At 39.0% G+C, this 27,087-nt stretch overlaps 1 protein-coding gene across 1 annotated transcript in view; it reads right to left on the bottom strand.

The window, feature by feature from the left end:
• Positions 1-27,087, bottom strand: part of grap2.L (GRB2 related adaptor protein 2 L homeolog) — a 56,970-nt gene that overhangs the window by 16,828 nt on the left and 13,055 nt on the right. Inside the window, exons 2-4 of the mRNA XM_018258842.2 lie at positions 10,953-11,033; positions 2,664-2,755; positions 2,018-2,137 (exon numbers count right to left, since the gene is read on the bottom strand). Coding sequence (XP_018114331.1) covers positions 2,018-2,137; positions 2,664-2,755; positions 10,953-11,030 — 290 coding nt within the window. The 5' untranslated portion in view covers positions 11,031-11,033. The remainder of the gene's footprint in view (positions 1-2,017; positions 2,138-2,663; positions 2,756-10,952; positions 11,034-27,087) is intronic.

Genomic DNA, 27,087 nt, shown 5'->3' with positions numbered 1-27,087 from the left:
TCAGAATTTTGGTGTATTGTTTCAAAGAATAACACAGTTATTAAGGACACAAAATTGTGTTCCTGTTTCAATTAACAGTTCATGATAACACACATTCAGAAAGGAAATAGAACAGACCTATCTTTATTATTTCCACCATTTCATCACATTAGATGCATAGGTCATAAGATAATAGAGTTGAGCTCATTTGAATCGGTTTACTTTGATCAGTGATCAGTGGCATTTCAATTCAATTCAGGCATCACGTTTTAGTGATGTTTAAAATGCCTGTTTAGGGCTGTGTCATGCAAGACTGGTGTATTGCTACCTTGGCTGCCAGCCTGACTGTGGCCTAACAAATGAAATATAGCCTAAATACCTGGATGCCTGCAAGCTTAAAGGGGTTGTTCACGTTTAAACAGACATTTAATATGATGTGTAGACAAATTGAAATTGGTTTTATTTTTTTATTATTTGTTTTTTTTAGCTTTTTACCAGCAGCTCTTGAGTTTGCAATTTCAGCAAACTGTTTGCTAGGGTCCAAATTACCCTAGCAACCATGCATTGATTAAAACAAGAGACTGGGATATGAATAGGAGAGGCCTGAATAGAAAGATGAGTAATAAAAAGTAGCAATAACAATACGGGGCATATTTATCAAGGGTCGAATTTCGAAGTTAAATCAATCAAACTATTCTTTTTGAATTTTTTTGCCTGTTATTGGTTGAATTAAAATCACTTGATTGATTGTAGAAATAGTTAGAATCAAAGAATTCTTCGACTTTTTAAAACTTAGTCAAATTTTGGCTATAGGTTCTAGGAGGTCCCCATAGGTATATCAATTCGGTAGGTTTAAGGTGGCGAAGTGTCAAAGTTGAAGTTTTTTAAGGAGACAGTACTCCGATTTTCGAATGGTCGAATATTCAAAGTATTTTCAATTCGAATCGGAGTCGAATTTGGCCTATTCGATGGTCGAAATACCCAAAAAATACTTCGAAATTCGAGGTTTTTTAATTCGAAAATTCACTTCGACCCTTAGTAAATGTGCCTCTTAATGTGTAGTCTTACAGAGCATTTGTGTTTAGATGGGGTGACCCCCATTTGAATGCTGGAAAGAGTCTAAAGAAGTAAAATAATTAACAAACTAAAACAGGAAAAAAAGAAGTCCAATTGAATAGGTACTTAGAATTAGAAATTCTATAACATATTGAAGGTGAACCAACCTTTTTATAGTAACGCCCCATTCTTAAGTAACTGAATATATTTATTTAATTGCAAGCTAGGGTCAGTGACCCTCCATTTGAAAGCTGGAAATGGTCAGGCAAATAATTAAAAAACTATAAAAAAAAGAAATAACGAAGACCAACTGAAAAGTGGCTTAGAACTACTCTTTCTGTAACATACTAAAAGTTAACCTGAAAGTGAGCTATCCCTGAAGAGTTAAAGAAAGTTAAAGAAATAGAAACATGGAGACGCAACAGCAACCCCCAGCCCCACTTACTCAAACATATTAAGCTGAAGTTTTTGGACTCTTGTTTCAAGCCCTTCTTTGTTATCCAACATTTTGTCTGCTGTCCCTTGATAAACGGCCAGGAGCAGGCTAGAAACATTGCAATTGTCACAGATCGAAAGCCATATGTTGTGAATTAAGGCTTTTTAAACTTCATCTTTGAGCGATTGTGTGTCCTATACTAGAAGTCTGCTGTACCTTAACATATAACAAGATTACAGACATATGAAAACAGTGCTACACAGTCAAGAATATATAACTGCGGAACAGCAAATAAGCGTCCATCCTAAATGTTGCCTTAAATGACCTTCACACTGAGTAGGGAATCTCATCACAAATCATGCCCACCTACAAAATGCAGCCTCACAGAGTGTGATGTTATGGCATTGACTCCCAAACTTCAGCTCCTCCAGTATGGAGACGATGTGGGGATGTTTCTGAGCAAAGTCTGGGAAGGGACGATTCTACTATAGAGGTTTGCCCATAAGACTATGATAGCAAGTTACACTCAAATGTTTTATACAGTACCTGACTGACAAAGAGAATTCCCCTTTGGAAGTTTGGCTGGCACGTATGATGAATGCTCCCACATATCTGCCTATGAGTATACTCTCAGCCTCTCCACGGGAAATGTTCTCACAGTACCACCTGTCATGAGAAATCAACAGCAGTCACACAAACTTGTTTCATTTATATAAAAATACTTGCATACAAAGGCCCCTTGATGACAACACTGGGTCAAATTTGGGTTATGACAACAGCCAAATGGGGGCCGGTTAGTGTCTGGTGAGGGTTTAACTTTACACATGATTATTAGTCACAGCTTAGATCAGGGATCCCAAACCTTTTGAACCTGTGAGCAACAAAAAGAGTTGGGGAGCAACGGAAGCATGAAAAATTTTCTTGGGGTGCCAAATAAGTGCTTTGATTGGCTATTTGGTAACCCCTATGTGAATTGTCAACCTACATTGAGGCTCTGTTTGGCACTGCACCTGGTTTTTATGAAACTAAAACTTACCTCCAAGCCTGGAATTCAAAAATAAGCCCCTGCTTTGAGGCCACTGGGAGCAACATCCAAGGGGTTGGAGAGCAACATGTTGCTCACGAGATACTGGTGGGGGATCACTGGCTTAGATAATACCTTAAATATACACGACTGTTGGTAAGTACTGACCTGGGAAAATGCACTTCCACATAGTTTTTGGGAACATAGCCCTCAGATCCATGGAGTTCAGATTTATACCAGTTATCGTCAGAACTTAAGATCTAAGGGCAAAAGAACAATTAGCAAACAAGGGTAAAGGACAGTGATTAGTGATGGGTATAAAGGAGATGGTAAACATTCCTTAACACATAGTATAAAAACAAATATATCCCTTCACCACTGGGAACACAGACTGTGGGTGTAGGAAAGTAATGCCGGGCCTGAGCTGCAGTGTGACGGGCCCCTCCGGAATTTTTTGCAGGGCTGCCCCGTGTGACTTTGTAAGGTCACTGCACTCCACCTAGTGTTACCACTAGGGATGCATTGAATCCAGGATTTGGTTAGAGATTCGGGCAAGATTCAGCCTTTTCCAGCAGGATTCGAATTTAGACAAATAGCCGATTTATTAAAGGTCAAATTTTAGTGGTATTAGAGCTTTTTGAAACCAAAATTAAATTGTATGGGGGAAATGTAATATAATTCACGAAGAGAACACATTTGCGAATAAAAATTTGCACGTCCCAATGTTATATTCTTCATTAGACTTTTATTGCATTTCGAACCTTTAACACCTGCTTGAAGGTGGCGTAAACTTTTGGAGCAAACTTTTTCCGTAGGAAGTTTTATTACATACACTGCACACAGGCGCAAACTATAAAATTTACAATCATTATCCTACAGTCATGTGAGGGGCAAAGCATTGACGAAAGCAAAATTGTTCACCTTGTGAACATTTATTTGCATTGCGAACAAATTGCAAACGATTTTTGTGGTAGTGACCAATATTACATTCACAAATGCCATAAAAGTTAAAAAAAATCCAAATATATAAAGCTGCATGATAAAAACGCAGAGCGAACCAAAAAAATACAAATATCTCTAAAACCTCAAAAAATTTGAGTAACTGATGGTCCAGAAGGGGTGCAATTGGGATGCCCATTGCACCCACGATGGGGACGCCCACTGCATCCTTTTCCCTGCACCTCCAATCGCGAATGATGCACGCTCGCGACGCTTCCGGGTTTGATGAGAGTGTCGCGTCTGACGTCATCGTGGTTGGCGTGAAATTCTAATATTTAAAGGCACCATGTACCTTTTCACTTTGCCCAACGTAAAAGTCCTTTCCTAAGTTCCTGGGTGCGTTTTCTGAGTTGTGATCCCTGGTTTTGATCCTTGCCTGTCCGTGACTTTGCCATCCTGCTGTCTGAATTGACTCCTGCCTGTGTTTGACACATTTTTCGGATCCTGATTTGGTGCTGCGCTACTTCTCTGTGTTTTGACCTTGGCCTGTGACCCCGAGTTTGCTTCTGCTACCTGATATCTTTTATGGTACTGAATTGCCCAATTGGTTTGACCCGGCCTGTATCTTGTCTTCATTGCCTGCCCCGCGTCCCTATCGTACACATTCAGTTCTCGTTCTCACCCAAAACTTTCTCCCTGGTTTCCCACAATAAGACCTGGCAGCATCTGAGTAGTGGAGGGCTCCACTCGAATAGGCGAAAGAGTGCATTAAGACTAGAACCTCTGAGTTAGCCTACGTTACAAATTACGGGTAAAAAAAATTGAGGTGAGATTCTGAAGACAACAGTTACTAGAGTATGAATCAGCATATCATCTAGCTTCACCCATCTTGTATGCAACAAAGCCAAAATATTTAACTGCCTCAGTGACATTGCTCTAGTTCTATTTTAAAATATCTTTTAGAAGTAAAGTTGAGGCAGAACTAAAGCTCCCATCCTCCTCACTGAGCTCCCACCTACAGCACAATGGTGAGAACTGAACTTGTGCATTTAATGGTGTCCATGTAGTTTCCAATTCTACTTTCACACTCTGTGTAATTAGCTTCAAGCCTACAATGTCTGGACAATTATCTTTGCGCTGCTACAAAGAAATCTCTATAAAAACTTCACAAAAGACAAAAATGTGTGATGCGTCCTAGGCGGGAATGAATTATTTATAGACTGATGTGATAGCATTGCAGGAAAGGCCAACTCTCGTGACCATTAGAGAACCACAATTAGAATATAATTTAAGGCATCAATCTGAAATAGACTGGCAGGAGAAATGTGGCAGAAGTATATGATATTTTTCTGTTTACCTCTAGTAAAGTGCTAATTTAGGACAAAAAGATGCTGTACATTCTAATCACCTGTATCTGTAGTACTTAGAGGTACCCCTTTTTTTCTCCTTTAAGTTAACCTTAAAGTTAACTTTTAGTATGTTATAGAATGGCCTATTTCTAGAAACTTGGCAACTGATTTTTATTATTTATTTTGTATTGTTTTTGAATTATTTGCTTTCCTTTTCTGATTCTTTCTAGTTTTCAAATGTCGGTCACTGGCCCTGGCAGCCAAAAATCTATTGCTCTGTGAAGGTAAAATTTTATTACTACTGTTAATTGTTATTAATTATCTTTCTTTTTGGGTCCTCTGTTTTTCTCCTGTTCAAAGCAGCAGGCATTGACAGCTCAACCGCAGTTCCGGTTTCTTACTGAAATGTCCCGAATTTCTCTGTGATCTCCTGCACTGAACAGCCAGAAAAAGATACAACTAAATTAAATAAGAGGCTTTTTGGTAGAGAACCCAGAATACTCAGCACCTACACTTAGATACATTTGTAACTATTTACGATAAGCAAAGATACAGTTGTAGCTAATACAATAAGCAGGTCTCTTGGGAGAACTGAGACTTGCAGCTTAAAGGGCAATTCACCTTCATTATCAAAACTGTTATAACACATAAAACATAATCCTAAAACCACCAGAAATGTACCAAAGACCTATGTGCTTTAATGTGATATAGTATTATGCAGACCCATCATAATAAAATTCTTATGCTCATATAAGTGTAAAAGTGCAATATAATAGCTTAAAAATCCAGTATTCTCAAACTTCTTAGTTTCAAAAATAAATTTATCAAAGTGCAAAAGTGCAGCTAAAAAATACCTAATTAGACTTAAAAACAACCCAGACCCCCAATTTAAAAGAAATACTCTTAATTCCATAGCCATGTAAGAAATGGTTAATTTGTTTATCCAGGTCTCAGACAGCAAGATTTTAGGTATAGAGTTTGCCCTGTAGTATGGATATATTACTATATATTGAACCACTAACAGTGGAATATGTGTAAAATAATTGTGCAGATATATAAGGGATGTGACCTGTAACAGCCACACTTCCTCTGATGAAGCGCCCAATGGTGCGAAATGCATCAGGAGGGAGTGGCTGACATGAGATGTGTGGACAGGGTGAAAACGCTGCCATGTGGTATGATATGAGTTTAGTTTTCACAATTTTGTCATTAATTGCTGGGCATATCTGTTTGATTATTTGCCCATAGAAACATTATGCATGACACACACTATTTTCACTGTATAACTTACTAGATAGATATTATAATGGAAAGGATGTAATTCTCCCTTTGAAATGTCAGCGTGCTTGCCTCTATTCTATTGCAAAATTTCTGAACGCTGAGAATACAACTTTATTATCGGATCCATGTTCCTAGGTTTTTTCTCCCTGGGCTGAGAACACCTGAACAGTAAGATAAAATAAAAAAAAAGAACAAACAAAACCTATTAAGACATCTTCCTGTAGCAGAAAATCCCCAAATTCTAGTGACGCCAGTATCTCTGTATCCTCTGCACAAGCAATTTTGCTGCTATATTAATGAATAAACACTCTAGGATAGTAATGAAGGGGTGAAAAAGATTGCAATTTCAATTAAAACTGTATTAATTAATGAAGGAAAAATAGGTATACTCAAGTATATTCCATGCACTTGATGTTCACTATTTTTGTGGTGTTGGTAATCACTATATAGGGCTTTTGTATGTCTGCAAGTGCAGTTGCACTTTCCCTGCAGTCAGTTGCATAACATCACTTTTATTAAGTGACTTGCACCAAAATAGGTTCCTTCTGTACAGTTGTGCTTGGTGCTGCTTAGTCCTTCATGCCTTCCAGTCTGTGTTTACTCTCCCCTCCCTTCTTCCCCCCATCTGACGATCTTCTCTCCCCCCCGGGCACTACAGCCCCATGTGATGTCATGGCGCATGTATACGTACACATGGGGGGTGGGGGGAGCGAGATGGCCGGCCGGGTTGCCTAGGGTGCCCAGTTGTCTTGGCCTGGCCCTGAGTGCACATGCAGTTGCATTAATTTTGGCGAACCGGACACAACTGCAGAAGGTGCAACTGTATTAAGAGTGTCCCCTTTGTGACAATGACGCTAGAATGCTGTGTCGATTGTGCTCAAAATTGCACTTTGCTCACTGCACTTTCAGAATTGCAAGTGCCTTATATTTATTTAGACAGCAGCCATATATCCAGCAAGTCAAAACAAAGGGATAGTAGTTTAACAGGAGTCAAGTAGCTTGCATTTAAGGGGATGCCCATGACCCACCCACATTGGACCAGCAAGCACATAAAACTGAGACTGCACAGCAGTTATGGCAGCGGGCATTTCTGATAATATTACTGTTCAGTTATTCAGCAGGTCTTATAGCACAGCCTGCACCTGCCCAAAAATAACTAAGGGGCCGATTCACTAAGGGTCGAATATTGAGGGTTAATTAACCCTCGATATTCGACTGGGAATTAAAATCCTTCAACTTCGAATATCGAACTAGGGGGTCAAAGTTTTTTTTAAAGAGACAGTACTTTGATTATCGAATGGTCGAATGATTTTTAGTTCGAATCATTCGATTCGTAGTCGTAGTCGAAGGTCGTAGTAGCCCATTTGATGTCGAAGTAGCCCAAAAAACACTTTGAAATTCGAAGTTTTTTTACTTCGAATCCTTCACTCGAAGTTAGTGAATCGGCCCCTAACTGTTAACAGTAAAAACTTCTCTATATGTAGCAGACTCTTTTTGATCACCTGCACTACCTACAATGCAGGGGGGGGGATTCGTTATGCCTGCATCTTCATTTCCTAAAGGGTGACTTTGCCTGCTTTTAACTTCTCTGCTGTGTGATAAAATATCAAACTAATAAAGTTATACAAAACAAATTTAAACATTTATGGCTCCACTCAATATTTATTGTGTCATGTAGTTATTTATAGACACCATGTCCAACAGGGAGTGTTTGACTGTACTTCAATCACTTAACACTGCCTGGTCAATCCTTCTGGCTATGTAAATATGGCTGCATGGACCCAAAAATCCCTGATTACTGGTAGTGGGAGAATCTAGTCAGGTGTTGGATGGTTGTCTGCAGCAGGGGGAATTCCCAGCTTGGTGAAATTGTTGGTACAGTGTATGGAGATGCATCATTCTAGGGGCTGCACCAGTCTTCCTGTGCCACCCATACACTGTATTTTATTTAACTGAATAAACGGTACAGTGGAGGAGGGTGACACTTTTATTTAGGGAAGATTCCAATAGAAAAAAATTATATCTGAATATATAGTACTTTGTCCTTTTCCCGGGAAGTGTGGGAGAAAATGGGGATGTAGAAATGGAAACCTCCAATATCTTGCTCCAAGAGAATGACAATAAACACTATGCTAGGTGGTCGGATTCTAGACTTTTAAATGATTTTATTGGCGACCATTTTTATATTAATAAATAAAAGTTCTAACTATACAATATTGCGTCTTTTCTTTTTTTTTGTTATCAATCTCACTTGTGACTGAACGGGAGTAAATCCCTACCATTAATGTTTCAACATTTAGTGGACAGCCTTCCTAGAAGAGTAGAGGCTGATACAGCAACAAAGGGAAGAACAAATTCATATTAATACCCTTGGTTAGTGAATGAGATACTTGGGTCATTTGATGTATGCGGGCTTGGTTTCTATGCATACTTTCTAGACTTGTGCTGGTTTCCATACATGTCAATTGAAAAGTTGCTTAAAATAAGGCCATTTATAATGTTAAAAATGCTTATTATTAGCACATATTTATAAAACGCCAGCATATTCTGCAGCATTGTACAATAAATGGGTGTATAAACATAAAGGGAACATACAAAAAACACCAAAATTTAAAACAATTAAAAAGAGGGCCCAGCCTAAGAATACTACCTAAAAGAAGAATAAATTGAGGTACAAGCTGTAGGGATGGGCAAGATCAGCAAGGTGAGAGATGTGGAACTGAGTATGCATTTATCAGTATATAGTGCATGCCAGAGCCTGACCAAGACACCATAGACAACCCGTTTGCAATGACACTGCACGGGGGTGGGAGTGAGGAGAGCGCCGGACTGGAAGGGATTGCATGCCTTGGAAGGGATTACATGCCTCGATGAGCAGCAGTGGGGGGGCATGACCTGGACTAGCGGTAGGCAGACAGAAGAGGTACGTGAATAGCAACCTTGTGCCATTGTGTCCTTGGTGTTTTCCTCTTCTGCCTACCCCAATAAGAAAAAATAAGAGAGCTAGGATGTAGCCGTGTCAGACTAAAACAGAGAGATGTAAGTGAGAAAGTAATACTCCATTGTAGGAGACACTGAAAGAGCAATTTGAGAGGTAGAATTAGACCCAGGACAAGGCAGTGTCACTAAGGTCAAAATTGAGGGACTGAAGGGGAAGAGGGTGATCAACAATGTCAAAAGCAACTGAGAGATCTCCGCTCTGGTGCTTTGGTTTTCGATTTTTGTGTAAGATGGTAAGATAAATCATGGAGTTACCTGCATCCATCTAGACTCTTACTCCTACATTGCACAATCTCCATCTTACATTTTGAAGTAGTGCAAACTAAAACAGACTACATCATTACAACAGTTACAGTTAGGATGGGAGATAGTGGGCATGCCAGCCTTGTACAATGGGATAAGCGGATTTGCAGTGGTGGTTAAACATAGAGGATGGTTTGTGCAGTAGCAAATAAGAGTATAATAATTTTCATTAAATATAGACAGACGATTATAATCTCTTTTATGGACTGCAAGTATTTCCATTCTGCTGTGTCATATACATTGCTCACATCCAATTTGGCCAAAGCATGGGACCCAAGATTATCAAGACGAAAGCCTGAATTTATGCCCTGTGCATTTGTGCATGTATATTACCATACAATGAAAACTCTCCCTTGAGTTTTCATCTTTAAAAAAAATGTCTGCCTCCTTGTTTCATATATAAACACCCTTGCTCTTACTCCAACAATGCACTTAACAGTAAACATCACTTATATCCCTTGAATGTGCTTTAGTCTGTTTGAAGTGCTATTCTGTCTGTAATGAAGAATGACCCATGTGACTAGAAGGTCAATGACTAAAAAAGCAATGATCCCCTCTGTCTCTTTTAACACATGCACCCTCCTTCTGCTACCTCTGCAATGGTTATAATACGTGATGCATCTGTGTAGCTTCCTGCAAGTGAAGCAGAGCTGGTCTTTGATCCTGTGCAGAGCCTTAGTCATTCTACAGCTGCTGCATTACTCACAGACCAAAATAAAGCCACACACTTGTATACAAAACCGCAATCCCTCCCATACTCTGCAGATGGTTCCCTGATTAGACCTGCAAGAAATACATTTGCTGAAAAAAAGCCTGGGCCAGTGTGTCATAGTGCCAGCATCTAAACAGCCCAGACTTTATATAGTCCAAGCAGAATATATGATTTTAGGATTAGTCTAAGATTGCTCAATTGTAGCATTACACGTGTTTATGCATGAGTGCCCTTTATAATAATAATAATAATAATAATAATAATAATAATAATAACACTAATAATAATAATAATAATGCAGTATCTGATATCACTCTGTTGTAAAGAATCTCCAAAACACATTGACTTAACTAGTATGATCTGGAGCAAATTGCATGCCTATTCAAGCCCTTATAGCTGCTGTATATGGATCCATGGGGAGGTATATAATAACAGGTATTATGCTATCTGGAATGCAGTGCAAATTACCGCCAAATGCTGGATAGGAAGTCAAAGGAAATTCAACCACAGTGATGTGTATATGTGAACAGGAATTGAGATCACAGATTGCTATCGAAATATACAAATTCACAAGCTGAAACTGTGGTAAGGGCGCTGGTGTAAAATATACTCACAACAGAGATACAAAAGACAAAAAGCAAACCCTGTACAACCAAGCAAACAAAAGTGCCAAAAAATCATGCAAATCAATTAGCTGCCTGTGACTCTGTGACCCAAGGCTACAGTGCATGAAAGGCCAGAATTTGACGACAAAGATTTGTAAATACTGTTTTTATTTTATTTGATATAGTGTGGATAGAGCAATTAAAAACTCCTACATTTCAGGTCCCCCCTGTTTTTATCTGAATATTAATTTATTAAAAACAAAGATACCTTTAGTATGTCCCCTTTTTTGAAGCTCAGCTCATCTTCCCCAGAAGCATTAAACTCGTACATTCCCAGGGCTTCCATCCTCTGCAACAACAAAGATAAGGGGGTGATTGTCAAGAGTTACACAATTTGTACTGACATACCCATCATTTCCAACTAGGTGAAGTTCTGATATTATCCAGAGAATACAGGAAAATTAGCAGTGTAGGGAACATTTCAGGGTAAAATTTAAATTGTCAGAACCACTGTATGGTGGATTAAGTACCGACTTAATAAACATTGACCCTCAGTCCTCATGGTGAAATAAACCCTGAGAAAACTTGCAATGGATTTGATGCTTGGGCTAGGTTTATTAATGTAGACAGGAGGAAAACTGATCTGACCTGCTACTCTAGTCAAGCCCACACAATTACTTTGCACAATTTCTCCAGTTTCTGCACACTACTGGAGAGTATAACTGGACTTAAGCTGGCCATAGACGCAAAGATCCGATCGTACGAATCATCGTACGATCGGACTTCCCCATCTCCCGACCTGCCACTAACCATTCCGATCAAATAAAGTAGAAAAGAACAGATCAGCCGATGTTCTGCCCCTGACAGCAATCGTACGATAGTTATGTCTGACCAAAGCTAGTGACAGTCTCCCTCTGAAAATCGTACGATCAGCAATTCATGCAGAGATATTATCGGAAGCAGACAGAAATCTTTTAACCTGCCCAAAACCCGATCTCCGCCGGATGAAAAATGTCGGGACTCTCCACACACGGTCTGAAAATCGTACAAATCCTCGATTTGTACAATCAGATCTTTGCGTCTATGGACAGCTTTATAGGAAACTCCTATCCAAAGTTTCCAGTTTTCTAATTTTCTAGACAGATGACTGATCCTTGCAAGTAAATTAAAGGTGGTGTACTTTCTGACTCCAGTGATTTGGAAGAACTTGGAGAGAACATATAATACCCATATATTAGTATCCTATATACTAACCGAAGGCCTATCTATGTCCCGAGTGGAGGGGAGGCAGATGCGCACGCAACTTCAGTTAGGATCTATGAGATGCGCGCGCAACTTCAGCCGAAAGACATAGATGCGGCCTTCGATTAGCAGATGTGCTGGAAGGTTAGGATCAGAACAGGTTAGGATCGGGGAGGCAGATGCGCTGGAAGGTTAGGATCTAGGGAGGCAGATGCGCTCACCGTCTCCTTCTGCCTCCCGCCGCCTCCTTTCCTGCTCACTCAGGCGGCGACCGCTGGAAGGTTAGGATCTAGGGAGGCAGATGCGCTCACCGTCACACTAGGGGAACCGGTTGCGTACCTGCACGAAAGTCTGTATAAGCGTCGGCCATCTTGCTACTCCTCTGCGACTTTGTCATCCGCCCACTGCCAAATCCGCCCACTAAAGTCTGTATAAGCGTCGGCCATCTTGCTACTCCTCTGCGAGTTTGTCATCCGCCCACTAAAGTCTGTATAAGCATCGGCCATCTTGCTACTCCTTTGCAAGTTTGTCTAATGGCGGCGCTAGCGTCACTCTAGGAGGGGAACCGGTTGCGTACCTGCACGAAAGTCTGTATAAGCGTCGGCCATCTTGCTACTCCTCTGCGACTTTGTCATCCGCCCACTGCCAAATCCGCCCACTAAAGTCTGTATAAGCGTCGGCCATCTTGCTACTCCTCTGCGAGTTTGTCATCCGCCCACTAAAGTCTGTATAAGCGTCGGCCATCTTGCTACTCCTTTGCAAGTTTGTCTAATGGCGGCGCTAGCGTCACTCTAGGAGGGGAACCGGTTGCGTACCTGCGTGGGTGGCCATTTTTAGCAAAACGGGCTATATTATCTCCAAAAAATATTGATGTTGACATGATAAACAACCAAGTGATTGCATTACTTCCTGGACAAAGCTGTGTCTTTCTGAGTACTGACTGTATTGATTCTGAAGACGAAAGTGAGAAACTTAACTTCCCATTAGAATATTTAAACACTATCAACAATGCTGGATTACCACAACACAATCTTATACTCAAAGTAGGAACAATAGTCATGCTGTTAAGAAACCTTAAGGGTAGGGGCACACGGCGCGATTTCGCCGCGATTCTGCGCTAAGCGAGTTGTCGCTGCGTTTTTTAAGCCGAAATAGCTTTGCTAACTTTGGCGCTGGCGTCAATGCAAATCGCGGCGAAATCGCTGCGCTAATTCACACGCGGCGATTCGTTTTCTATTGTCGTCCGAAGTTGCCTCGCTGAGCGTTTCCGGGCGACAGTAGAAAAAGAATCGCCGCGTGTGAATTAGCGCAGCGATTTCGCCGCGATTTGCATTGACGCCAGCGCCAAAGTTAGCAAAGCTATTTCGGCTTAAAAAACGCAGCGACAACTCGCCCAGCGCAGAATCGCGGCGAAATCGCGCCGTGTGCCCCTACCCTAACACTAAGCAAGGTTTATGTAACGGTACACGGTTGGTTGTGAAGAGCATGAGACAAAATGTTATCAAGGCAGAAGTGCTTACAGGATCCCATAGCGGTGATACTGTTTTGATTCCCAGAATTGACCTTACCAGTTCTGACCAGGAATTACCTTTTAAACTTAAACGACGACAATTCCCCATTAAGGCTGCATTTGCCATGACAATCAACAAATCACAAGGACAAACATTGGAAAAGTCGGCATTTACCTATCTGAGCCTGTGTTTGGTCATGGTCAACTTTATGTTGCATTTTCAAGAGTGCAGCGTTCATCTGATGTTAAAGTCAAGATTTTAAGTACAGCTCACCAGGGAGAACTCATTCAAGGACAGGAGAACATTTTCACAAAAAATGTTGTTTATAAAGAAATTTTTCAGTAACACTTTACTACCAATAAACTCAAAATTTAAGAATTCTAATAGCAGATAGGTAATAACAAGCAATAGGCACAGATTCACTCTACATCCCCACAAATTAGCGTCGCCAGTTGCTGCCTGGGGATGCAGAGTGAATCAGCACCCATCGCATTTTGCTGCCTCACTGTTGTTACCATTCTTTCATTAACGATTCTTTAGAGAATCGGGGGTTTACTGGTAAACAACTAATACAGTTCAGAGTAATTTTGGGAGCCCCCAGACTTGGATGGATTGTGTTATCAAGCTAGCTTTGGTCACTAGTACCCTGGTCTTGAGGACAGAGTCACTTGCTTGGCTGTAAGAGCAATTCTTTGTTTTTCTGTGCTGTGAGAGATATATCTAACTCCCTTTTACTCCTGTAATTTCTCATGTCATGGAACTCTTGTCAAACTTTGTCTTTCACCTCAAGTGGTCTCCAGTCCCTGAAATTCCATGACAACATCAAACCTTTTTCACTCTTGTGAGGCTGTTTAAGATGGATAGAAGGAAAACTTACAATTGTCCAAGAAGAAGGGGCAATTTATTTGCATTTCATTTTAGAAGTTCCCATATGTAAACCCATGTTGTGCAGTTTATGACAAACAAAATTGTTTCAGCAGATCCGCAGCCCTGACACACATTTTAGGCCCAGCTGATTACCTGGTGCCCAAAAGAGTCAAAGGGGCAAATTTATTAAAGGGCGAAGTGGCTAACGCTAGCGAAAATTCACCAGCGTGATGTCATTTTGCCACTTCGCCAATTCACTAACAGTGTTCCTTCCAAAAATTCTCTAGCGAAGTAGATAGACTAGGGCAACTTCGCACCCTAATACCTGGCAAAGTTACACTCTGGCGAAGGGGCAAAACTATGCAAATTGACTAAGTTTTTTTTCCTGAACGTTACCTCTTTCACCAGAGTTTACTTCGCCAGGTCAGACCAGGCAAAGTGCAATAGAGTAGATAGGAGTTTGAAAAAAAAAGTTGAACATTTTTCTAATCCCCACACTGGCGTTTTTTACGGGTGATAGGCTGAAAATTTTTTTTTTTAGGGTGCCCACCTTCCCCCCTACATTTGATAACATATGGCACCTAAACTATACTGTGGGCACATGTGTAGGGCATTAGAACAACTCTATATCATCTCATTAAGTTTCCCTGGGCTTGTGTAGTGTTATTTATTTGCTGCAGCATACAAGTCCATCCAAACTTCTATTTTGCTCTGTATGCAAATTTCTACTAGCGTAACTTTGAACTGCTGATTGTAACATCGCTAGCGCAAGTTCGCAAACGATCGGTAACTTGTGCGCAATTTCGGATTTGCGCAGCCCTGGCAAATCGAAGGCGAAGGTAACGCTGGCGCAAATTCGGAGGTAAGTAAATTTGCCCCTATGGCTTTTGTAGCTCACCTCTGGATGGGCCCTACTAAACCTTTGAAACTACTATTCATTAAAGGGATTACAATTGTAAACTTTGAGATGGAAATGTATAAGCTCACCTACCTAGCAACTGCTTGCAGACTTCACAATTAAAGAAACACCAAAAAATGTAAGTGTAAATATAATGCATTGTTGCCCTGCACTGGTTAAACTGATGTTGCTTCAGAAACACTACTATAGTTCATATAAACAAGCTGCTGTGTAGCAATTGTGGAAATTGAAAAAAGGCTATATGAATAAATAGTGGATAACAGATAACACCATTATGTTCTACAGAGCTTATCTGCTTTTCTCCTTTGAAAAGATGCCCCCATCGCTAAACAGCAGCTTATTTATATAAACTATAGTAGTGTTTCTGAAGCAAACGCACCAGTTTTACCAGTGCAGGGCAACACTGCATTATATTTTCATTACTTTAAAACACTTCCATTTTTTGATGTTACTGTCCCTTTAACCCAAGTCTAGTGCTAAAATCAGGATATTTTTGCCTGCTATATATTGACTGTGTTATGTAACTTGTTACATTTACATAAAGGCTATTAAAATAATCTCAGTTCATAAAATGAACATGTGTGGAATTGCCTGATTTATTATTAATTGTTATCAAACATTTCAGGTTTGTACCAATGTAGAGTTTATTATAACATCAATCAGTTTTCCTTAATTAGTCTTTTCACCTCTGCAGTGAAGCTGTTTTAGCTTGCACAAAGAAAACTAGAATATTTCCGTTCTTGTAAATTGTACAGGCTAAATATGTACATGGCAGATAAAATCTAATCTAACTTCCACCAATATAAATACAAATAATTCACTTTCACTGCTATAATGAAGTGAATGCTGTATTAAATAGTTTAAGACAAATACTACATTTCCACAATATTAACTACATAAATGTCAATTCTATTTCAGACACATAAGAAAAGTGAAAACAAATAAATACATTTCTAAATTTAGACCTATCTAAGATGTATAGACAAGCGTAGAACAAGAAGAGAGCAAGCACTTGATGGTTGCATTTGGTTTAATGGATGGAGCATGATAGATAGAGGTGGATAGGGTATAGTTCAGCTCCACAATTTGTGCAATATGCATTTACATGTATATAAGTGCAGAACTTTTGTTGAAAATATCATTTAAATTATCAGTTTATTTTCAAGCATTATTTATTAGATATACAACACAATCAGTTTTTGGTTAGTTGGATTTGGCTCATGTTCTCCTGGTCATGATGGTAAATTTGAATCAGCTATTTATGCCTCTTGGCTTTTTTGTTTAGTAGAATTCATTCTGGTTTGTAGTTTATCCTCAGTGATCTTTGCAATTTGATAATTACGTAGAACTTGCAAAAAGGAATACCATTACTACTGAGGATGCTTTTACAATCAAATGTAAATGTAATTAAGGAATATATTTTTTTTCAATTTGTTTTTCATTTAACTGAGCTTTCTTAGCTCTATCCCTTCGATCAGATCATAGTGAAGGTAAATGCAGGACTGAATCAACAAGCTGATGGGGTCCTTACCCAGACTGGAAAATCAAACCTCTCCAATTGATATCTGCCCAATCTTCACCCGTCAGATACACAAGCCAATAAGCTGCTGAATTGGTTCAGATGGGCCAAATTGGGAGTTTTCACCTGTACAGAATGTAGCATTTTGTCTTGTACGACTTTTGCTTTTAAATTAAGATATAAGGGCTCATTTACAATAGGCAGACAGTCTCCATTTAAAGCCAATACAGAGAGGTACTAATAACTGATTCAATTAATTCGCTCACAGAGTGCTAATGGGTATAAGGCGCCCGTAATGCTTAATGTCTGCCATAACAGTGGTCTTTGTGCCTCTTGGGGTTCATTATTTACAAGTCATGAATTTGCCCAAGTGCTACCTATCTTGTATTCAGTGCCACAATTTAGCTTGATGAAGGTTGTAGTGTTAGTACTGAAATGTTGCATTAAATGAGAAAGTCTGGGTAGGATATGCAGTAAGATGAGCAGCAAGTGCAGCTCAACAATAGCAAGGTGCACTGTGTGAAAAGTGCATGACACTCAGCTTTAGTTAAAACTTTAATGATAAATATAGCTTAAACATTTATACATTCAAATACCATGGCCTTGGGAAGGCATTATACTTAAAGAGGTTGGTCACCTTGGAGTTCGATTGTGGTACAGCATGCTGTAGTAGAGAGTGATTTAATTGTTTTCTTTGTTGAATTTGTGGTTTTTAAGTTATTTAGCTTTTAATTCAGCAGCTCTCCAGTTTGCTATTTCCTGGTTGTCAGGGTTTAAAATACCCTAGCAACCATGCATTGATTTGAATAAGAGACTGGAATATGAATAGGAGAGGAACCTGAATAGAAAGATGAGTTATAAAAAGTAGCAATAATTATGAATTTGTAGCCTTACAGGACATTTTTTTTTAGATGGGGTCAGTGACCCCCATTTGAAAGCGGGAAAGAGTCAGAAGAAGATGGCAAATAAGTCAAAAACTATAAAAAAAATTCTAAAATAAATTTCTTAGAAATTGGCCACTCTATAACATACTGAAAATTAACTTCAAGGTGATTCTCCCCTTTAAGGGAAGGAAAGCTGTGGAACTAAATTTTGAGGGCATATTTTAATACGGTTATATTTTTATTTTATTGCTATTATTATATAAACAGATATTACTTATTCTTGTTCTCCCCTACATCTTCACACAAAATGACAAATCTGTAAAGGAAAACTGGCAGTTCCCCTGCCCACCTGGTCCATATTTGCTCCTTTTTTGCATCACCATTACCCTATTTCCTATCCACTGCCAGCACAACTGGCCCCTACCAGCCGATCAATGAGCACTCTTTTCACCAGGTCTGCATTCCCCCCTCAGTGCTGCATGTTCCCCATTTATACTCTGCAACTCAGATTCCAAAATGAAGGGCCGCATCCATCTCATGCAAAAAAGAACTCAATTTAACGACTGCATATACTGTATATATATATATATATATATATATATATATATATATATATATATATATATATATATATATATATATATATATATATATTCAAGAAGATATACAGTAAGGGGGACCAACAAGCCTACTAATGTTCTCCCAGATATTGGCTTCTTACTGTTGCACCAGAAATACAAAAGTTTTAGTTTCATCCTTGTATAACACCTTTTTGTTTAAAACGCCTTTTGGTTTCTAACGCTTCCTAACACATCATAAAATGCAACACTTATTGCTCTGTTCAGTTACACATCTATTGAGGTTTCAACTTGCAGTGAAAATAGGACTTATTATTCCTGTGTCCTTAACTGGAAGGCAGAAACATTTAAGTTTGTCCCAGCATTGATGTGCAGCAATGCCCAATTTAATAAAGTGCATCAAGCTTTCCAAGCTGCCAAGACAAATTGCAGCTCACCATCAATGAATTGTGTTAATCCCAACAATTTAACCATAATAAACAGGGAAAAAAGAAAGGGACAGTTATTCTTTATAACCCAGGCAACCCACACAAGGACATATCAGCCAAATAATGAATTTGTGTTACTTCTACCTCACTCCCAGCATTCTCTGCATCCATGCAATTGGTTTTAAATGCTGCCCAACATTTTGATTGCAATGCTTTGGTGCTTCTCCCACTGCAAAAGGGCATCACACAAAGAACATTCAGTTCAGACAGACACCAGTGGGTTTGCACAAATGCCCATTGAGGCTGCCATATATGTACAGATGCTTGGACAGTAATGCAGAAACCGACTATAGGTGGCCATACACAGGCCGATAAAAGCTGCCGACAGACCGAGTCGGCAGCTTATTGGCCCGTGTATGGGGGCCCCACGAAAGTCGGCCAGATCTCGATCGGATGGGATTAAAAATCCCGTCGGATCGCGGCCGCATCTGTTAGTTGATGCGGTCCCGCGATCCGACCGCCCGTTTGCGAACGCTAGGATCCGATCGTTGGGCCCTAGGGCCCACGATCGGATCAGCCCGATATTGCCCAACTCAAGGTGGGCATATCGGAGGGAGATCCGCTCGTTTGGCGACATCGCCAAACGAGCGGATCTATCCATGTATGGCCACCTTCAGCTGCCAGGGCACATCTCCTGTATCCTATATCACCATGTCATTGTTTCCAATAGGCCACAAGCTTTCATTTTTATTTGCCTGGACTGTCAGTAATCAAGTCATTTTAAGGGGTTGTTCACTTTCCAAACACTTTTTTCAGTTGAGTTGCTTTCACCAGAAATAAAGACTTCAATTGCTTTCCATTTGTTATTTTTTACAGTTTTTCCAAAATCTAAATTTAAAGTTTAACATTCCTGTCTCTGGAGTTTCAGTCTGGCAACTCAGTAATCCAGGTGCAGAATTGGAACTGTTACAATTTTGCAACATTTAGGGGCAGATTGATTAAGGTTCGAATGGTAAATTCGAATTCAAATTTTCAAATTTTTTGGGGTCAAAACTCACAAATTAGAATTTTAAATCACCAACTACAATTTGAATTAGAATGTGAGATTTATCACAGCTCGACCCTGGCAACAGTTCTAATTTGAATATTCGCCACCTTAAACCTGCCGAGTTCATGTATAAGTCAACGGCAGAAGTCCGTTGAACCATTTGAGATGTTATAATAAATATAAGACTAGGGGTCTCCAAGTTTGTAAGTGATTACTCACCATACAGAGGAAGTGGCCCAGGTGCACCGCCCTGAGCCCTCAGCATAGGGAGCAGACAAACCGAAAATTCTTTGGAGCAGGCACTCAAAAAGGCAATCTTCCACCAGGCAATAAGTGAAAAAGAAGTTTATTGTGCCACAGCCTTACGCGTTTCGTGTTACAAACACTTAATCATCATTTGAAGTTGTTAATTGCTTTTGCTGACATTTTCCTGAGGAAAACTCAGTTTGAATTTTCGGGTTGTTCATATTCGATTAAATATTAGACGTTTGAGTTTTTTCATAAATAACCTCCCATTCGAGTTGTGAGTACTTTCAAATTTATTAGAGGTAAAAAAAATTCTCATAACTTCGACCTTTGATAAATCTGCCCCTTAGTTGGGACATTTCTCAGCAACATCTGTGGAATATTATTGTATCAAGTCTAACAGCTGCTTTTAATGACACCCAGGGATTCTGCTCAGCAGGAACAAAGATAAGAAATTTATCAACTAAATGTATCAATTTAGAACAATTACAGGGTCAGAGACACCCCTTCCGGAGCTAAAAAAAAAAAAAAAAAAGGTGAAAAAGGAAACTTTACACTTTAATAATAAGAAAACAGCCACACAGGGAAAATAGAAAATAACTGGAATAAATCTGAACAAACCGAAACCAACTTAACTGAAAAATGTGTTGGAAGGTGAACAACCCCTTCAAACCAAATTTGTTTTTCTCCAGCTCATTAGTAGGTATCATTTTAGCCCAGAGATGATTTAAACACACATTGTCTTTTCTCATGAAAGCATGAGCATCTCAATCAAGCCTTGAGGTCCAGCAGTCATGTACCTCACTGTCTGCCACTTGATTAAACAACTATTACCAATTCCTGTATTTTATTTTCACCTTTCTTGCTTTATTTGACAACATGACTTCTCCAGATATATATTTTGGCTCCAGATCCTTTCCCCTGTCTTTGATGAACAGGCTAAGAAAGGAACAGTTAATGAGCCCACCTTAACGAGCACTGATCAGCTTGCACAGAAAATCTGATGTATTCATGCTTCACCGATCCCTCAATGCGTGTGAAAGCTGAAAATAAATGATTAAAAGAGGCGGGTTTGTATAACACTGAACAAAACCTTTGCTCCTGGATATGGAACTGTCTGCTAACACAGACAATGAGGTCCATGTACAACCTAAAGCTATTGTTGAACTGAAATTATTATTGGAGACATTATATTTTATCAATGCTCAGCAGCTTAATAAGTCTGCAAGCTTCATTCATTTTTGCTAAAGAACCAAGGATCCAATGCAGTGGAAAATATCTGTCCAATACACAAGGAAAGATACACTCAATTCATGACATATTACTAGGGTACAAGGATCTCCTTAAATATCCAAAATTAACACATATGAGCTCATTTATGAATGGGGGAAACGCACCATGTTTTATGCATGTTGCACCTATGATTAACTCTGTGACTTGCTCTATATGTGGCACTGACTTTGCTTGCTACCACTGCACACAAGAGGTGCTGGAACATGGGCTCCTAGTAATGCAGACAAGTTTGGGGAAAGAATACCAACAGGCGCAAAGCTGCTGCACAGGTGCTTTTTCAAGTGACACTTGAAAAAGAGCTGCTAGCTCGAAACATATTGTGTGAATAAAGCCACCTGTGCAGCAGCTTTGCGCCTGTTGGTATTCTTTCCCCAAACTTGTCTGCATTACTGGATTTCGCTTTGGATGGAAGCAGGGGTTCAAGATACCTTTAAGAATACAGCTAAAGGGTAATTATACCAGTGCTTTATATTCATTACCCTGCTTCTAGGACAAGTTTCATGCAGAACATGCAAGACAGGAATGTGGGAGGGTAAGGTGCTAGGGACCCCTGCAATGTCTCTTGTTTAAGGCATAGATGTATTAGTATGGATCATGATCAGGCATTCCATTGCTCTTGATCTTGTATTCTGCAACTCCTGCAACCCTTCTAACTTCACTAACTCTCCTTTTCATCTATCTGGCAATCACTTACTTTCCTTTCAGATAACTCTTTCTTTTTTTCTATCAATGCTGTCTTTTTTCACCAACACATACAGAAATCTTAATGCATTTAACCCTCAATAATGAGAGGCACTAGCAGCACATACGATCTCTCATATGAACAACCTCTCCTGTCCAAATATGGTGGCTTCTCTCTACAATGTTGCACTTTCTTCAACTCTAGACACCCTTGCTCCGTCTACCACCTATAACAGTCACCCATGGGTGTTAAACCACAACTGTGGCACACTTAACTAGGTACCTCAGAAGATGTAGTAGACCAGCTGAACGCCAGTGGAGAGAGTCACAAACTTATCATGACTTCATCCACTTCAAGTTCATGCCTCTTGCTATCCTCTAAACCTGGGATCCTCAACATTTTATACCCGTGAGCCACATGCAAATGTGAAATGAGTTAGGGATGAAGGATGAAATAGTTCCTGGGTAAATTCTGTCATTGGCCATTTGGTAGCCCCTCACGAGCCACTGGTTTGGGATTACAGCTCTAAACCACAACAGCCAGATTTAACTTCCTCCTTCTATTTATTTTCAAACTGTTGAAAAGGCTTCTGCACAACTGCCTGGCCCAGCACTTTGCTCACAGCTCTATTCCCTGTAATCTAGATAATGCACAACACCCTCAACAGAAACTGCACTCACAAAAATAGCCAATGATCTTCTGCTGGCAAAGTCTAAATAGCACTATTTCCTTCTTCTAGAGCTCTGTAGATCTATTTTCGATCTCTTTGCAGCCTTTGACCACCAACTCCTCTTAGATAGTAGCATTCGCGACAGTTCTCTTTTATGGTTTAAGTATTATCTGTCGGATCTTTCCTTTTAAATTGGTTTCTCTTAATGTACCGCCACCTCATGTTGGCAGTCAGTATTGATTTTACAGCAGGGCATCTGTCTTGAAACAACAGTGCAATGAATATTAATTACGTGGCTCAACTAATCACCTCCACTCACTCATAAGAAATTCATGGGAACATTCCTAGAAACCTGGATTAATATAGGTAACTGAAAAATAATCATGAAGTGCCATAATCTAAAAAGTATAATAGTATAAAACCCCAATAAAAATCTTAAAAATTCTAATTAAAAATCTGGTAACTAAAATCTGGCGACCTTCCATAAAAGTCAATAGGAGGTGTCTTTTCAGCATTCAAACAATATTACTATATATTATTGCACTCAGAGATATAAAATTTGTAAATTTGCTAGCAATTGATTGAGAAAAAAATGTACTGTAAAAAAACTTACAATTGCAACTTTTACAACTTTTTTTTTAAGCAGTTGATTTTCTTAAAAAAAATTATGTAAAAATGCAACTTTTTTTTTGCCAACTTGAGTTTTTTTGTATATAAGCTTGTGATCGAGAACAAAAATCATGGTTGTGGAAAAAACTTTTAAATTGAAAATTAAACAAAGATTTTTAACAAGTAATAGAACAATGTGATTTTCATTGTGGTATTTTTTCCAATATGAGTTTTTTCAAAATATTGTAGTGATCGGGGGGAAAAAATTAGTGAGAAAAAAATTTACGAAATTTAAACAAGATTTTTTCGAGTATGAAACAAACGTCAACCCCAAAAGTAATAAATCATCCCTCCTCATCAACGTTTTACAATTATGAATTTTATCTGTTTACATATTATTAACAATAAACCAACTGGTCTTGCTGTGTTTTTTTCCTTTTAGACATTTCACCAGTCATTCTTTTTTTGAGAAAGCCAGTTGGATGACTGGTGAAAAGTTTTTTTCTTTTTTTTTGTATTTATCTTATTATTTTTTTAAAAACATATAGAACATATCACAGTAACAATTAAAACAAATACATAGAGTTGCCAAGCTCTAATTTACATATCAAAATTATGTCAACCAGATACCCTTGATAGGTTAAAATAGCCAAGATGTACTGCCTGTTATTTAACTTTTCCTTTCCCCTCCCCCTTTACATATTGATATTACTGATTAGCATCCATCCAAGTGCACCAGATCCTAACAAATGTATGTGGTATTCCTCTGGCTTCATAAGTAAATTTAATAACTGGTAATATCTTTTTTACTAAATTCATCCATTGGGAAGCAGTAGGGGGTTAGATTCCACCCAATTCATTACAATAATCTTTTTAGCATATAATAATAATGTTTTACACAATATATGAGTATTACTTTGAGGCACAATTTCCTACATGATGCCAAGCAGGCAAATTCTGGTATAACAATATAAGGGAGTGCAAGATTGTCATTCGAGGTTTTCATAATTCTTTTCCAGAATTTAGCTATCTCTGGGCATGTCCACAACATATGAAACAAATCAGCTAAAGGAAATTGGCACCAAGGACATGCTGAAGATCTGCCCGGATATATTTTACCCCTAATAAGGCAGCCCCGGTGGGACCAGACCTCCCAGTCCAACACTGATCCTAAACACATATACATACATGAGTTATCAACAAAAATCCACAGCAAATTACTGGCTATCACCCTAAAAAAATACTTATTAGCAGATGAGGGAAAAACACATCACAAGAGAATTTTGCACCATTCTGTCTGCCGGCCAGGGAGTTACTAGAAATAACAGGGCTTATGTTTTCATTTAGAAAGTACATTTATTTTGTACAGGTTTAAAAGAAAGATTAACAGATAGGGGTCAGTTTATAGACAGGTGAGATTACATATTAGATAAATCTAAATGAAAATAAAAATCATTTCTCCTGCAGATAAAAATTTTGTACATTTTTGTTGCTCATTGCCCTTTTTTTGCCATGAAAAAATGGCAAGGTCCAGTAGGCCTATCAGCATGTGTTTGAATGGAAATCTTTCTATTGCTCCAATTACTCAAGGACTCCCAACGAGTTGCTGAGAATTCTTATATTGCTTTACTGCTGCAGTCTATGGGAACATTGCAAAACACAAGGCAAATGTTCATGCCCAGTGTCGGACTGGCCCACCGGGATACCAGGAAAACTCCCGGTGGGCCCAGGTGTCAGTGGGCTCTCATGCTGCTAAACTTTTGATCTATTTTATGGCCATTCCCTATTTCTATGAGGACAAAGAGGCTAGATAGATGGAACAATTGATTATAGTATAAAAAAACAGACTAGGAGAATAGAGGTTGATTGAGGAGATGAAGAATATTAGTACTGAGAGTGGGCCCCTGGTCTAAGGTTTTATGGTGGGCCCCTGGTCTAAGGTTTTTAGGTGGGCCCCTGGTGTCCCAGTCCGACACTGTTCATGCCCATTTCTATGCTGGTGAAAATTCAAGCAACATATAATAAATATTTATACAAGATGGACCCCATGCCATTTCTTACATGCTGAGAAAAATCAAGAAGAATTTTTGAATTTTGATAAATCTGTCCTACACTGTTCAACAATCAAATTAAAAAATAATAATTTTTTATTAAACTGAAAGTGTAGGTTGCTGTGTTTTAGCTGCATGTGCTTTGGCTTGTCCTGTCTCCCTCATACTGTAATAAGCCTTTCTTAGCCTGGCTCATTCCCTCCATAATTGGCCCAATCGTATTCAAGATAGTGACACAAGGAGGAAATAAAAGAAGCTGTTGTTATATTTCTAAACCATCAAATCTCCTGGGTCCTGGATTCCTGACAGTTGTGATGTATGTTTATGTACATTGGCTGACTTAGAAGTACAGCTTTAAAGTGTTGCACTGACAAAGCTGAATGTGTATGGTGACAGAAGGTGATGGGTAGTGACAGAGCCGAGAGTATCAGGCGCTAGAAAAAGAGCCTGTTCTGCAGATTAGAAGCGAGATGCTCTAATGGAGCCGTGCATGTGCAGCAAGTGGAAAATTAAAGAGACATTTGGCAGAATTGTCAGTCACTCAGGTTGCTTGGATTTCTTAAATACCATTTTCCTGTGAGAGTATGGCCAGTGTCCTGTGTTTTGGCTTTCTCTGACTAGCTGCACATTATTAAGGATTGCACTTATTAAATAATGAATGGTCCCAAATATTAAGGATGGCACATGGGTAAGTCTGTAGTTGCTGGAGGTAGAAACAGTGAATTAAAAAAAAAAATCAATTAAAGTTTAATATAGGTACAAATATATGTACAAATGGTTTATTAGTGCCATGTCTCATTCTTAAAATACTTTGCATTTGATGTTACATCTGCTATAGTTATTATATTGCCTGATATGATATTGCCTAGATGTAGATGTTAATCTGTTTAATCAGGTAGCCAATAGAGGTACGGGACCTGTTAATTTGAATGATTAAGGGCCTGGGAATAATGGATCTTTCCGTAATTTGGATCTTCAAACCTTAAGGGGCACATTTACCTAGGGTCGAATATCGAGGGTTAATTGACCCTCGATATTCGACCGTCAAAGTAAAATCCTTTGACTTCAAATATCGAAGTCGAAGGATTTACCGCTATTCCTACGATTGAACGATCGAAGGAATAATCGTTCGATCGAACGATTAAATCCTTCAAATCGAACGATTTGAAGGATTTTAATCCATCGATCGAAGGATATTCCTTCGATCAGGAAATTGTTAGGAAGCCTATGGGGACCTTCCCCATAGGCTAACATTGGCATCAGTAGATTTTAGGTGGCGAACTAGGGGGTCGAAGAATTTTTTAAAGAGACAGTACTTCGACTATCGAATGGTCGAATAGTCAAACTATTTTTAGTTCGAATCATTCAATTCGAAGTTCGTAGTCGAAGTAGCCCATTCGATGGTTGAAGTAGCCATATTCGACCATTCGAAATTCGAACTTTTTTTCCTCTATTCCTTCACTCGAACTAAGTAAATGGGCTCCTGTGTATACTAGAAAATCAAGTAAACATTAAATAACCCCAATAGGCTGGATTTGCCTCCAATAAGGATTAATTATATCTTAGTTTGGAAATCATTTTTAAAAATTTAGATTATTTGGATAAAATAGAGTCAATGGGAGACAGTCTTCCCATAATTCGGAGCCTTCTATATAATGGGTTTCCGGATAATGGATCCCATACAGTATCACATTAGCTATAATATATGGCACGTACTAGATGTCACTGGGCCCAACAACAAAATAATTGTTGGGCCCCTAAAATATCCAAAGGTTGTCCTGTTTTACCAATATATATTAAAATTAGGAATTAATTAGGGCCTCATGGGCCCCATATACCTCCTGGGCGGCTCTGCA

The sequence above is a fragment of the Xenopus laevis genome, chromosome 4L (assembly GCF_017654675.1).
Source record: "Xenopus laevis strain J_2021 chromosome 4L, Xenopus_laevis_v10.1, whole genome shotgun sequence".
Taxonomy (NCBI): domain Eukaryota; kingdom Metazoa; phylum Chordata; class Amphibia; order Anura; family Pipidae; genus Xenopus; species Xenopus laevis.
Note: the sequence above shows the minus strand (reverse complement) of the source record. Positions and strands in the feature narration are given on the sequence as shown.